This window comes from Pungitius pungitius, chromosome 8 (assembly GCF_949316345.1).
Source record: "Pungitius pungitius chromosome 8, fPunPun2.1, whole genome shotgun sequence".
NCBI classification, from domain to species: Eukaryota; Metazoa; Chordata; class Actinopteri; order Perciformes; family Gasterosteidae; genus Pungitius; species Pungitius pungitius.
In genome coordinates, this window is record NC_084907.1 from 10,808,981 (window position 1) to 10,824,947 (window position 15,967).

At 43.2% G+C, this 15,967-nt stretch overlaps 1 protein-coding gene across 6 annotated transcripts in view; it reads left to right on the plus strand.

Moving 5' to 3' along the window:
• iqsec1b (IQ motif and Sec7 domain ArfGEF 1b) overlaps positions 1-15,967 on the plus strand; it is a 129,845-nt gene that overhangs the window by 58,866 nt on the left and 55,012 nt on the right. For 4 of the 6 annotated variants that reach the window (XM_037489739.2, XM_037489742.2, XM_037489740.2 and 1 more), the window contains one exon: positions 14,698-14,751. The exons of the other annotated variants lie outside the window; for them this stretch is intronic. In XM_037489739.2, the coding sequence (XP_037345636.2) occupies positions 14,698-14,751 (54 nt within the window). The remainder of the gene's footprint in view (positions 1-14,697; positions 14,752-15,967) is intronic. 6 annotated transcript variants of the gene reach the window in all.

Sequence of the window (15,967 nt, forward strand, 5' to 3'; positions counted from 1 at the left end):
TATGGGGGGGAGGGAGGGGACCATGCCCCTCAACCCCAAAACGCCACCCTCTATCCAAGAAATCTAAGTCAAAATGTCCAAATCGCTTTGATGACAACAATTTGTATTTCACTAATAGATGACTGGTTATCGTCTCATTTCATGTGTTTTTTCCCCATCTTTGATCCTTCATGTTTTGAATGTGTATCTTATTATGACAGTCTGAAGTGAGAATTAAATGTTTTGATGAAATATCACAAATCCAAGTTTTGACTTTTTATTTCAACGCAAGTGACTTTGGATTTGTTTAAAAAACGTTGCAGTAATGTAAATCTTAATAATGAATTTTTTTAAGCTTCTGCCGAGGATAAATGTCGTAGTTTTATCAATTATTTAGAGCTAACATAATTTCTAATCCCACCACGTTTTGGGGTTCAGATATTGATACTTAGCGGCAGCATTAGGAACTCTGCACGCCGTCTCTCCCTCAGAACTCTGGGGGAAGGGGGAGCTTATCTCCGTAAATGTGCCTCGCAGTGCCATCGGGGGAGGAGAGAAAGGGGCTGCATCAAGCCGTAATTGATGGATTGATGGTTTTCACCCCCGGTGCCTGAGGGAAAGAAAATACGCGCACACACATACACCCCCACCCCCCCAGTGCCCCCTTCCTCCCCACCTGATATTCACGCCGTAAGTGTTCACGGTTCATTATACTCACACAGCGGGACGCCAAGATGGGATTGGCTTTGACGATGCATCTCAAACCGACTTGACGTGTTCCACACTGCTGTGTCTTTTGACAGCATTTCCCCCGTAATCAGTGTGATTGTGCGCGAGAGATCCAATCGATCCGCTGCCTCTGCCACAACTCTGGAGGGAGGGGGGTGTGCATCAGATTATCTGGTGCAGTTGTAATCAGCTAATGACTGACCGCCACCAATGCAGCGTGACATGTCCTCTGCACTTGCTGTCCACAGGCCTCTCACTAGTCACGCTTCCTCTTCGTCAGTGATTCAGATGGGGGTTTGCAATTGGTTTGACGGACTCTTGGATGATACACGGTATGACGAAAAACCAGACACAAAGATGCATCTAAAAGGATTTAGAACTTTGGGGGCATAGCATCAAAAGTCCTTTTTCACGTTGGACAGACAGACAGTAAGTCGTTGTATCGCTTAAGCCAGTGGTTTAAGTGATAACCAGCGCAAGGCTTGTTACACATCACTGTAGCTTCAGTATCTGATTTATTAAACTGTCAACTCTGAAGATTGCATTGTTGCCTTGAATTGAGTGCTTTTTTACATACATTTTAGTGAGAAACTTGTGCTGGTGATTCACTGAGGGTCTTTGTTAGTCTTGGGCGCAGGGAGGCAACTGCTGTGATCAAGCTCTTGTGCAGGCACAGACTGTGTCTTAGCTTTGTTTTGATCACATTCATTGCAGAGAAGGATCCCTGACATAAACATGTGAAGGCAAGAAGTAGTAGCTGCTCCAAAGCTTTCCATCCCAGCTCAGGCTGTCTGTCCACATGCTCAAAAATGTCCTCTTCTGTTGTTCTCACCTTCAGTTCTACCAAGTTTTGCAGAACATTGCCAGTATCAATATATCTCACAAAAGGAACAGTTGTACATTTCCACTGACATCTGTGTATTCATCCAGCTGGAGTGAAAAAAGTCTTGAGTTTTCCCTCAACAATGTCTGTTCCCATTTGACATCCTCGACACAGACTGATTTGATCAATACTAAAGTTTCAGGTTATAAAAGTATTTTATGGAATATTTATTAAATACATTTTTAAAGGATTTTAATGTATAATCATTTTAAATACATCTAATACAAATAAAATCGCACATACCCCCATGAGTGCCCTTATGTACCTCCGCGCCCCTCCCTTTGAGAAGCGCTTTGTGGTCGTAATGCGGTTTTGGTGTCCAGTAAGCGACAAACTGGTTCTTCTCCTTAATTTCTTCTGGCATTGTTGCCTGTTCCTGGGATGAACTGCATTCTGGGATCTGTGGTTCTCACAAGAACGGACAAGCCTGCTCCAATGTATTCTCTGTAAAATTGGCAGGACTGCGCTGTTCATTTCATGACATCCTCAAGTCTCAGACTCAAGTGTCAGACTCAGGTCAAAGGGCGTCAGGTCTCAGACAAAAAGTCCTCAGACTCAGGTGAAAGGGCTTCAGTCTCAGAAAAACCTCCATCATTCTTAGACCAAACGGCGTCAAACCAAACGGCGTCATTCTTCCTCCGTGTTGCTCAAGCTAACGTTAACAGTTATATTGCTTAACATAAAAAACAACGTTGTAATGACAAGTAGAGATTTGTACTTTGCTAACTTAGTATTGTATTTAAGAGTTCTAAATCCAGTCAAGCACATGCATATAAACAAGAAAAAAAAGTATGACTTGCAAACTCACCGTACCAACACTGAAGAAGAATGGCGCCGTTTGGTTTGACGCCGTTTGGTCTAAGAATGACGGAGGTTTTTCTGAGACTGAAGCCCTTTCACCTGAGTCTGAAGACTTACTGTCTGAGACCTGACGCCCTTTCGTTTGTGTCTGACACTGGAGTCTGAGATCTGAGGATATCCTAAAATGAACACCGTACAGGGCAAGTCACACCTGGGCATTTTGACCGTTCTTGGGGAGATGCAGACTTTTCATTGGAACAGTACTCTGTAGCTCATGACGTTTCCACAGGGACTTCATTGACGTCACCTCGTGTACAATGGCTTTTGGGTAATTCCCATTGCTGACATACGGGAAGGGTTCATAAAAGGCTCAAAATGTCTGCCAGAGAGCCCTCAAAACCTCAACAATTTGACAAAGAGACGGAACTGAATCCTCACAGAGCGAGTGGGAGCGCGCCTCAGAGTCTGTGACTGCGTTCTCTCATTTTTGTTTTCATCTGATTCATTGAATTCATTAACGCATCGTCAAGGATGCTTCCCTCCAGTTGGAAATCATGTTGCACTATGGGTATTGTGGTCAACACATAGAGATCCCTGTAAGCAGCTTATCTGTTGTTGTACTGATGAGGACCAGCTTGTGTGATATAGGTTACTGCACACTCTTACAATATCCGTGTGAGAGACCACTGACTACTGCATACTCTTCTTTCACATGTTTTATTGTTCTGAGCCGTGTCTAAGCCGATGTAGTGTTCCTATGTTTAAATCATTCATGGACTGGACCCATTGGTCACTGTAAATTAAGGGAGTGTATTGCCACAGTGAATTTCCAAATAAAATGGCAGTGTTTTTTTGCTTGCATGACCTATTTTGCTGTGACTTAACGTTTTATTGCTGTGAAGATAAAACACGTTTCAGAGATGTGGACTGAGTTTTAACAACTATCACATTCAAACATAAGCTGCATGGGCGTGTAAACATCCAAGCTGTGTAATACAAACACAAAAATCGACTTAAAATGTAGATGTAGCCTTAGTCTGGGATCTAACATGAAATGGGAACATCCTCACTGTTTTCCTAACGCCTGAAGCGCTAGTACTCAGGCTGATTTAAAACCCCCGTCACCGCCATTTTGGGATATCAGCTGTAGCCATGGTTACAGAGGAGAAATGTTTAAGGCAGTTCAAGAGCTCAAGGATGGAGACTGAAAATCAAGTTAAGTGGAAGCAGCAAGGTAGTGTAGAAAGTACACCAGCAAAAATAATAATAACACAGTTGCGTTAAAGCAAAAATAAGTGAAAAATGTGAGTAAAACTACTTTTTAATGAAAATAAATTTTTCATGAGCTAAACAATAGTGCTTTATTGCTGTGAGTGGGTCCCACATCCAGCCAGAGGGGGACCCAGACGGGGGGAGGCGGGCAGCGGCTAATTTCCAGTCTCCTGACCACGTTGAAAAAAATGCATGTTCACCTCTAATTCACATTTTATTCAGACAAAATAATGTGTCATGCTTTTAATCTCTTTCACTTTCCTTATTTACGAATTAGATATACCATTATAGGTGCAGATTTATGGATTCAAAGGCGCTCTCCGAGTAATGTATGCAGCTGCCTCACATAGCTGCAGCACAGGCAAGTGTGTTGGTTGCATGAAGGAAATGGACACAATTGCTGCCAGGCAAAAGTCATTGAATGAAACCTGCAGTAACAACACTTCTGGACCACTTGGGGTCATCTGAAACAAGTTGTGAGCACAACATTGACATTTCGGCACCTTTCGATTTGTTGTGGCAAACAGTTGCATATTTATAGAAAATGTATTTAAAGAGAGAATTTAACAACATAAGATAAGATAACATAATCCTTTATTCCTCCCACTGCGGGGAGATTTGCAGGATTACAGCAACAGAGTAGAAAGTGCAAACAAACCTTGGCGCTTCCATAGAAAAAGCAGAGTTTCAAATAGATAAACAAGATCAAAGCAAGTAATAACTATGTAATTACACAGTAAAGGTAAAATAAATGAGTCGAAATAAAACTACACAGTTGATACATTGGATTTTTTGGATGTCCCATTCATTCACACACCTCTTTAGACCACACCTTGACTAAAACACTAACAAACTGTAGCACTAACAAATTGTAGCACTTGTAGCACTAACAATTGTACTTTCTTGTTACTTGTACTTCTGAGTTTGTATCTCTACGGTCGAAATGCACTTATTGTAAGTCGCTTTGGATAAAAACGTCAGCTAAATGACACGTAATGTAATGAGTGAACGGAAAAAGTCAGTCTTTTAAGTCATGTTTTGTACCAGATGATTCATTTGAGTCCGATATTCCCTCACTGTAGACTTTTTGGTCTCCACCAGCTCATGAGGGAAAATATCTGGCAACTTCAACCTTTTTGAATCACTTTTACTGCTCTAATCAAAGTTGTGTGCCGCCGCGGTTTTGAGAGCAAATAAACTGAATAAACTTGGTGCACTACCTGCTCAGTGCCGAACAGCTACTGACCTATATAATAAACACAGTGAAGCATTTAGCAGATTAGGAAATCGATCTATCCCTCTGGATCTGGTGGAGACCAAAACAGAGCTCAAAGGGAAGGGAATATTAGAATAAGTTTCTTTGCTGAACTCGTTTACATGGAGGGAAAAACAGAGAAGAGCGCAGATTAGGAGACAGGTCTATCCCTCTGGATCTGGTGGAGACCAAAAAAGAGCTCAAAGGAGAGGGAATATTGTAATAAGTTTCTATGCTGAACTTGTTTACATGGAGGGAAAAAAAGAGAAGAGCGCAGACCTCTGCCAAGGCCATGCCCTATTGTGCCATCTTAACAAAGGGGAAAATAATCACTTGGGTATTGGCCTGTGATTCGGATCCGCTCTAAAATAATGAGTTCTTTGCTACATTCTTTCACCAAGTTTCATGAAAATTGCTCCAGCAGATTTCTTTTTCTATCCAGCGGATGTGTTCTGAATGGACTCTAAGGTCACAAGTTGATCGAGAAATGAAAAAAAGTGGTGCCATTACTTGAGATTATCTGAAACCAAGAAATATAATATTTTACGTGTATGGCAAAGACAAGACGTAAAGAGCAAGTGCACAGAAACTAACTATTCATGTTAAGAGTGAAAGCCAAACCGACACCCTCAAATCCTTTCGTACATCAGTAAAGTGTTACATTCCTATCTTGTAGGCATTCTCCCTGCTTCTCTTTAAACAGGCTAAGTACAACATTTGAATACGACCTGGTGTCTAAAGTGGATGAGTCACTTGTTAGTGTCGAGTTCAGGCAAAAAAAATTAAAAATCCTGCTGGCAATGTGACAGCTGGTTTCCATGTTCCCTACAAATTAAAAGTGAGATGTGATCAGTTCTGCTCCACTGCTGCTGCTGCTGCTGCTGGAGGTGCTGCCTTGCTCCCTTCATCTTCCTCTTCTTTCCACCAAACATCTAGGGTCTCATTTTCTCTACTCGTATCCACTGCCTATCCAATGCCGATGGTGTGGTGGAATCCACATTGCAGTCATTTGCACGTGGCATATAGCAGATCCATTGATCACCACAACCATGAATTGGATTGCCGTGTCCCCTTCATTCAAAAACCGGTGGTGTAGTTTTGTCTCTGGAGTTCTACCAAATGAAAGAGGGACAAAGTGTTAGCATTAAGGTGTTGTCAAGCATCGCGATAGTAACGAAAAAGGCGTGCTCCCAACAACTCTTCAGGCTCTTCTCTTTAGGTTCTTCTACCCGTCTCCCTGACAGGCCACAGTGAGCTCGACTCCAGCCGACTTGGTCCTGTAGCATTCAGTGTGAAGCGTCCGAGCAGACAGTCACAGCTGTGGGGCTGAGGCGCTATGTGTGTGTGTGTGTGTGTGTGTGTGTGTGTGTGTGTGAGGACGTATTACTAACACAATGTTAGCACCCTGCCAGAAGAGTCTCTGGCTTCTGCAGGCTGTAGCCTCACACAGTCAGTAGCTCCTTAGACACGTCTAAGAAGAGTGAGCGTGTCCAGTGCGAAAGTCAAACGGGGAAAAGAATATTGTCAATAGCATCATCGCCTTTTTGTCAATGCCCTTGGTCCCAGATGTGTGATCAACCCAAAGATTCTATAACAAGTGGTCGCAGTTGATCCTCATCATTGACAGGTGTCAATTAATCCTTGGGCAACCCGAAGTGGCTCCTGTAGGCTGTTTTAGTCCTCATGGGGAGGCGGAACCTGAATGGGGGTGAATGGATGAATGAACACTAGTGTTAAAGCGGTTGCACCACTAGAAGGTGCGGCATCAGTTTGAGTCCATTTACTATTTTCCAACCGTATATGGCCCCTCTAGCAACCTGTCAATCACAAGATAGCCCCGCCCTAAAGCATAATCTATGTGACTCTAAATGGATTAGGATTTTTCTGAATGAAAATCAAGAAGTGGTGAACCTAGAGATTGAGACCATACTCATGTTTACAATGTTTACTGAGGGAATAAAAGACAAAAGTCATTTTCTCATAGACTATACAATCAGACGTATTATCACACACCGATGAGTTGCCTTCTAATGGACATTTGAGAGGATTTACAGCTCTTTAGGCTCACTCTTTAGAAGAGAAGGCTGCTTCCTCAATGTACCACCTCACCAAAAGTTTAATTGTTTCTTTACAGGTTTGGTCTGGTTTTCATAGAAAGTTAATATGTAGCATTTTTTGAGGGTTTATAAGTAGTATACACCCTGCTGGTCTTCATTTTTCAAATGGTCAGTGAGATAAGAGAGGGAAGCCCATATTTTTTCATTAGCGGTGTCTCATTGTCATTTATGATTGCATTCCTTTATAAACTATTTTATCGGTGCTACTTTGCCTCACCAGAGCTGCAGAATAGTGCAAGAGAAGAATGCAGAAGTCACTCAGAGATGTATGACACTGTTTATGTTCTTGTTTAGCAGTGCGAGTCAGAACAGATCACTGGGTGCGTTTCAGATCCAGCGGAGAGGCGAAAGCAAAATGATTTTGTGTTTTGTTCACTCCGTGCACAGCTCTGACATCCATCCTGCAACTCTGAAAGAATAAAGGGAAGAGCGTTTCTAATGTTCTGCATTCATTAGCCTACTTCTAAATCACTTATTTTCATCCATATTAGCTGGAATGTTATGCACACAGTGTGACCTCTTTTTGTTTGAGCTAAGACTTAGCCCATAGGAATGGAAGCTGAGGGGCTTCGACTAAATCCGTCTACGGAAGACCATTTTTTTAAGAAGTATCCTTGAGTTTATTTCTCACGCTTTAAATTTCTCCAAAACATGATTGGTGACAGGTTCCAAGGACACAGAAGTACTGTTAATGTGCGTGTTGTGAGCAGATCAGAAATGACTTGCTTTGGCTTCGAGCACAGCACGAAGCAGTCTGCAGTGGTAACGGGGGCAGATTTACCACCAGGTTTCTTCACACTTTACAAAAATCAGCACTTGATTTCCCATAGAAGTAAAACAAAAGTAGGCTTCTCGTTTTTGTACAATTACACGAAGACCAGCACTAGCAGATTGGAGCATTAGCGGCTAGCTAAAAAGAGCAACGCTCAAACTAAAACTCCCGACGGCTCCTTACATGATTAAAAAAACGTTAACGTGGGGAGGTTAAGGCTATATCCCCCATCACTTGACAGGTTGATGACAAGCCCTTTGCTTTTGGAAATTTTTTATATTTAGTAAATTAGTTATCCAGGCATGCTAGAATGTTTGGCCTACACCACACTACACAATCAGGAAACATTTATTTCCATTATATGTTAGGCACACATGGAAATTGTCTTGGCAGTTGGTGCATGACGGAAGACAGAACAATAATGACAACATAGTGCAGCAATAAGATAAAAATAAACTAAAAGTATAATAAAATATATGCTATGGGTTAGTACGCTAAAGCTATGGGTTAGAAAGTAAGAAGAGATTAAGATAAAAATGAAGATAAAGTGCACCAGCTAAACTTAGACTCAAACTGGTTTGGTTTTTTGTCATTTCGCTCTGTGCTGGTTAGGAATGGGCTTGTGTAAAACCTAGTTATTTTAATCCAATCTCAAAAGTATGTCGCAGACAATTTCACTGTGTGATGAAATCCAAAGCTGTCAAGAATGTAAGCGACGACTGGATTGGGTTGGTCCAAGTGGTAACTTTGGTGTTTCTTTTTGTCTTGTTTACCTGGGCTCATCTGGCTGCTGAGGGGTTATTGTCATATTTATCAGCGATGATGGAGAAGACTACCCATTGTCCTCCAAGCACCGCCGTGCTGCCTCAGAACCACATGACAGGGGGTCGTCCCACGTCCAGAAGCCGTTTGATAGTTTGACAGGATTACTGAGGGAGGGTTGAAAACTCCCATTTCTCACCAAGGCTCCATTAGAGCCTGAGGGGGGGAGTCAGGGCCAGATTTAATTAGATCCTCTCAAGAGCATGTCGTGGTCGCTGTTGACCTTGGAAATGTACAATTTTGATTCAATTTGTTGACGGATCAACGCGAACAAGACGCTTGTTTTCCCTTGTCAACCCCTGTAATGGATATTTGCTCCTTGCTTCATTCTCCTTCAATCTCAATGTCGGAATTAGCAATTTTCATATTGTCACTAAATGATTAATGATTTAGGACAGAAATGCATTTAAGTGATGCATTAAGTGCTCTTTTGAGGTGTTCCATAAAATCCCAATTAAATACATTTTCATCTGTGGTTATGACGAAATGCAAAAAGGCCCAAGGGGGGGTGAGTACCAAGGCACTGTTTATTCTCATTTGCACTTATGCATAAGCATGTATTTTTCCCTCAATCTTTTTTTTTGTATAGATTACCTTTATATTCATGACATACATTTAAAATGTATCTTATTCAAACCGATGCTCTCATCGGACATCAAACCTAGTATGTAAAAGTAAAGAGTGTATAGATACGTCTGTCTCTCAGAGTGATATGAATATCAGCCTCAAAATAAATGTTATTAGCGGGCGCTCGCCTTGTGGTGTCATCGCCCGGCATACATTACTGTTCATGTTCATTTGATCTTTCACGCTTCACTTAAGGCTTACTGGCAGTGATGATTTAATAAACCAGCTAGGCTGGTTCTCCCCGAGCATTTCAAGGCGCATCTGACGCAGTGATTTACATCAAGGCGTGTGATTGCAGCTCGGTAGTTAACAGTTTTTACTTTACCAGCTTTATACGACACGTCAAACACAACATCGTTTTGACTCTGACAACTGGTCCAGTTTGGGAACTATTATGACTTTTCGGAGCTACATATGGTTATTTAGTTATTTTATTCAGAATTAGTACTGTTTAATTGCTCTTTGATTTTTCAAGATAGACTTTTCTTTTGCAAGTCATTCGTTTAGTTTAATCGTTTGCGCAGACCCACAAACAACTGTTCTGCGGGTCAAAGCGATAGTACACAACTATGAAATGAAATATCAAGTTGTGGCTCTGCAGCCTGAGAGCGGAGCACCACGGCGCGGACCGGCTCATCTCCGTGCACAGAGACCAGATAACAACTTATTCAGGTGGGCCTCGTGCACATTGACCAAGTGGATTTTAGATTAACGATATGTCGACACTGTCCTTTCGCTCTGAAGCAGTGGTCCAGTGGGACGAGTGGGGCACGTCTGATTGGGTGAAAACACAGTGCCCTCTGTTGGTCCAGACACATGCACTGGCTCCAGAATGTGACCACACACACGCACGCACGCACACACACACACACACACACACACACACACACACACACACACATACACACACTGTGCAGGTCACACAGGTCTCAAGCCTTAGAATCTTCCTCATGCCATCATTAAAGAAATCATGTAGCCATTCAATCAAAGGATGATATCAGTGACAATTTGCCCAGGCTGGGCTCTCTGATGGAGGTAATGAACCATGTGGGATGGTGCCATCTCATTCCCTTAGATTTCACTTGCAAGACATCCTGTTAATTGAAGCCTGGACTAAATGTCTGTCAGGTGGGCATGTTAGAAATTGGGATAATTGACAATTACGCAATGACTTTATGGGTCAAACGGCAAAGCTTTTCCTGGAAGCTCAAGCTCTCATTCAAAGGGAATTTTTTAGAAACAACATGTACAAACAAAACATTGACATATGAATAACAAATTAGCAAATACAAATGGGAATATACTAGAAATGATTAAAAGAATACACAATGTGAAGACCAAGAACAAAAAAATAACATAATGGCCTTTTCAATTATTACTACTTGTTCTATATTTTTAAGATCTATATTCATTTTGAAATTTGGTATCATATAATCCGTTAAGTAGCGCAGTTCAATTGCTTTGTTTTTAATAGATTAATAGGTTTTTTTGGAAGCTTTGGGGACAAGATCTAAACATAAGCTCGACATAAAAGTCATATGATTGACTTAAAAAGAAGTGGAAAGATAAAGATACAAGCTCAATATTCAGTTATGTGGTTATTTCAGTTCAAAATTGCATATTAACATATTGTTTGAATATATTTATTTAGTAGAAACCATCGTAGAGTTTTCCAGGATGCATAATACAGGATTGCTTTAGAAAAACAATAAAACACTATCTGGCTAGTGGGAGAAAACATAAACAAGCTGTAAACACGATTCCCACATGTTCTCACCTCACGTCGAAGTTAACAAGGGAAAAGATCTAATGAGGCGGGCAGCATGGAGGCCTCATTAGGGGCCGGCCGGGGGAGCTGTGGCCAGGCTCTGCAGCAGATGTGAGGCCGCGCAGCCTGAGGAGGGAGACAGTGACCACCGAGAGGGGGAGTGGCTCTTCGACAGCCTCCCCCCTCCAATCACTCTCCCACGCTGGCATTTGTGATTAGCAAACCGATGAGACAATCTGCAGCAATGGCTTTGGTCACACAGAACTCATGCTCCATAAGGCGGCGTATTGCGCCGCACGCAGAGTCATCTTGTGATTGAATGGCCCCTTCACGGTCGCTGTTTCCCATCCTGCTTGTTGTGTTTCCCCCGGCTGCGAGCAGGGGAGCGCAGACGTCGGAGTGATGTGTTTGTTGTTTAGAGCCTGAGGCTTTTTTCTTCTTCTTTCTGATGGGGCGAGCCTCTACTTCTGGGACCTAATGCCTGCCTGTCATCAGATGCCATAGCAATCTTTATTTAAGAGGACACACCCTGCAGCCCGACACCAGCCACCTCTCTGGCTGAGAAGATAAATAAATGCTTCACACAGGGCCAAAAGTAGACCGATAGATCGGAAAATTGATAATTGCAATATTACGTTCTGTGGTACTGAATTAATTCTAAAAAACACCATATTTACAATAATTATTCATACAATCAATTTCCATAAAATAGATGTATGTATATATTTAATAATATTCTTTGTATCGAGATTGGTTTTGTTATCGGTATCTTTAGATTCTCACAGAATCATAGCCTCAATCATTTTAGTCATTCAGTTTTTTGTTTATCACTAATCATCATCATTTTATTCTGGATTTAGATTGCAATCTTTCCGTTACACACCATATCGACTGTCCCAAGGCGGACCTGCTTGACACTATCCCAGTAGACATGTCCAGCAGCACTCACCATCATCTTGTCTCCTCTGCTGTCGGCCAGTTACATCATAACGGCGCGAGGATTAGACGTGGTGGGTAAAATCTAGCGTCTCCAGATGTGTGTTGCCTCGTAATGATGGTTCTCCTGTGAAATGAAGCCCAAAAAAGTATTTTTGCTCTAGATCCCAAACAGTGGAATTAACCATTTTCCATCCAGTCTTTCTTCCTGTCCAGTCTCGGCTGGACTCTATCAGCTGGGTCTATCAGCATCTGGTAGGATCCCGAGGTCCAGACTGTTGGGGAGGTCCTCCCTTGGCACGGTCACAAGGCCCCTTGGGGCGCTCAATGCTCACTATGCTCATCTCGTTCCGGTTCCCCTGAGATGAATTCCCAATGATAAACCAGACTGCAGTGCTGCACGTCTCTACAGTTGCATGGTGTGTGTGCTGCAGAAGCATGGGGGCCACTCGTCTCCTAGTATCCAGGGAGGGGTTTTGCTAAATCAAAACATGCCCCCTGCTGTGAGTACATGCAGCAAACTGTCAGATACACCCACTTTCCACTGCTTTTCAGTGTTCTCCCTGGCAGTAAGAACATCTGGATCTGTCGCTAAGACAGGATACCGAGGGAAAAGGTCTTGCAAGGCGGTTATCTCTCCGGTTGGTGTTCGGGTGGATGGGACTGAATGTCATTAGGTCTCCAGAGATGGAGGAATGGCTGCTTTCAGTGATCTGCAGTAAAGGCCTCGGGCCATGATTGATGACTCGGCACCTCCATCCGCCTCGCCTCTTGTCACGCCGAAGAGGTTTCATCGCCTATGAGGAATGCTGGCTCGGAATGCTGCTGGTGTTTTTTGGTCATCTGCTAGCTTAACACGTTTTCAACCCGAAAGAGAAAAAAGTAATCACATTTCCAAGTAACAAAATGCCCTCTTTTCCTGACAGGGAGTCATTCAGCTGAATTGCTCCTCTTTGGTGGCAAGGTAACACCAGCTTCTTTCTGCGGAGACAGGTCCATTAAAAGATGCTGAGGCACCTAATATGGGGGCAATTGGCCTGTGTAGGGCTGTTTAACTTTACAGGCAGAACTCCAGTAAGAAATACCAGTTAAACGTTTGGACACATTTTCTCATTCAATACAATGAGAAAGTGTGTCCAAACTTGGGACTGATACTGTAGGCCTGTTGCTGCAGAGCTGAATGCCTCCAGAAAACCTCCATGCAAATGTAAACCTTATTTGAGAAACTGGACTGTTAAAATTCAAGACAAGTCAGTAATGAACAACTAGGTTTTTGTCATGGTTTGGGTTTGTTTCCTGTTTTATTTTGTAGTTTCGTGCCTCTTGAGTCCCTGGCTTAGCTTCACTTCCTGCCTCGTCCTGTCGTCCCCTGGGATTGTCGGCCCTGTCCCTGATTGTGTCCACCTGTGTCCAATCACCTGCACCGTCCCAGTGTATTTAGGCCATGTGATTGAATGTCCTTCCTGAGGAGTCTGTATGTCTGTCCCGGGTCTGAGTTTCTGGTCCTCGTTCTTGTCTCTAGGCATTTGTGATCTTGATTTTTGATGAATTAAGTAATTTTTTTGTTCACCCTCTGCATTGGAGTCCTGCCTCGCCTACTCGGCGTGACAGGTCGTACCCTGTTCACATGATACATGGGCTTAAGTTTTGGGAAATGTCAAACTCGTGGTCATGTAAAGTCAACAGATGGCGTCCCCCGGAGGACCATGTCTGTACAAATGTCATGATATGTCAAACTAGTCCACAGTGGTTGTTTTAAGTGAGCTTGCTTATTCCCCCGTGATTTCATGCTACAGTTACACGACGCAAAAAGACACCACATGGACTGACTCCAGGACTTTATTTAGCCAGACTTTTACCGTTTTTGAATAATTGTTTTCCTACAAAAAAAAGAGGGTTTAAGGGGTTTAATTTCTCCTCTCACTGAAACTGTCGTACCAGGTGGGCCAGTCTTAAATGTCATTAAGCCTGGACCTTTCGCGGCGGCCCGTTAGCAGCAGAGGGCTCAGCCCGCCATGGATGAGTAGCGAGAAGCGGATTTGATTCCCTCACGCCTTTCTCTGTGTGGACCTGCGCCTCGACACAGCATGCGGTTTCTATGGAAACCACCGGGCCAATCCCCTCTCCCCTCCTCAGTAGCACAGCGAGCCGCTGCATGGTCCCTTCTACTGAGAGGTAATGCTGGTTTGCAGCGCACACACACGTGAGAGCCAGGGCAAGAGGTTTCTGAAGTGTCGCTTGCCGTTACTACTATTATAAAGTTGCGATTAGAGTGCACTAATAAATGCATAACTAGACGTGCATTTTGTCTATGTATCAGTTTCTTTTGGATGATTTGATCCACACAAACAAGTCAATGGTAAGGCACACATTGAAGCTCCAATTGAGCTGCAAGAATGTGATGAACAGAGTGAGAATGTTCTACTCCCTTTTTGTTTTGTGGGACACTAATCGATATTGAGCATATGATTAAGACCTGATGGTAAGTACATGGATGCAGATGAAGTAGGTTAAATACAGCAGAGGGTGTGAGCTCTGGTTAATGAGATGTGCGGCTTGCCGGTTTCATCGTGACACTGCTGAATGTGAGCCCTTCATCTCCACTGTGACCAAGTTTGAATGAGCAGCTAGCCAGTTCAGTGTGTGTGTGTGTATGTGTGTGTGAGGAGGTGTGTGAGCTTTAACTGTATCACAGTCCGTGTTTACCTCAGCTCTCTGCTCTCCTGCTCTCCCCAGACCAGACACAGGAGTCCCCAGCGCCGCCATGGCTCACAGACGCCACCATTACTTGTGAGTACTTGTTGTAAACGTTGCATGCTGAACGACTTTGAGAAATGAGGTGGTATTCAAGGAGAATCCAAGATTATTTTTGTTGTGTGTGCTGCTCTGTGCACGGTCATGATGTGCTTTCTGTGTGTGTGTGTGTGTGTGTGTGTGTGTGTGTGTGTTGCTATGGTATCGAAGACTCAAACATACTTAAAAGCTGGACGCTGTTTGCGTGGCTTTGATGATGTCACGGTTGTCTGAGCTATTTTTAGAAAGGGGTCTGAACCAGGCAGCCCCCCCCCCCCTCCCCCTTCCTAGTGTCATTATTATTTAAAGCTTTTCATCGGCGCGCCCTTGTCTGTCAGCTGATTTAATTTCACTGGTTGGGTAGATTTGTTTCCTGTCACAGCCACACAAACATTAAAACTATACAAAACTATAATTGCTTGAGGGGAAAGCAGTAATAGTCTGTAAAATAATTTAAATACATGCACTGATAGAATATCACTTTTACAGAAAACATTTAGAATTTCCTGCAGTATAACAACTCCAAAACATGTTTGCCCAGATTAATGACTATCGCTTCTAGCTCTGCCAATATTCATGAAAGTAATTAATATTAATTAGGAATCTGCTAAGAAACCTTAATTATTCATGAATTCAAGACTGAGAGTCTACACCAACTCGTTGGGGGGGCGACGGACGGGGGTGGGGTTGTGCAGGGTGGCAGTGTGTGTGCCCAACACACACTGGGAGAAACGTTAGTTGTATGGCGCTTTACCGTGACACAAGCTCCAGCATCGCGTGTGCAGCGCTGCCCCCGGGGTCGCAGCTTTCGGGGTCCGGGGGGAGGCTGAAAGGTGTGTCACACTCAACGATAGTTGGAAGTGTTTCTGATATTTTCCTGTCCGGTTTGAAGTAACCTTGGAGAATAGGACGTTTTGATACAAAGCTCAAAATGAACTGACTAAGTGAAGTGACCTGTAGGTATATTGTGCCGTGTGCTCTCTCATGAGGACTCATACCTGGTTTTAAAGAGTTGTCCTAACTTGCTAATAACTGCTGGTGGAACCCATTTCTGGAATTGGTGTATCTTTGTCTTTTTTTCCAGATAAGCTTCTCGTCCAGTTTTCTCTGGAGAGCAGTCAGTCCACTTCCACAGGACGCCACCGTAGCCAAGCAGCGGTATTGTGACGACGTGGCAGTGGCCAAATGATTGTGCAAGTGCTCTTCAGAGCAG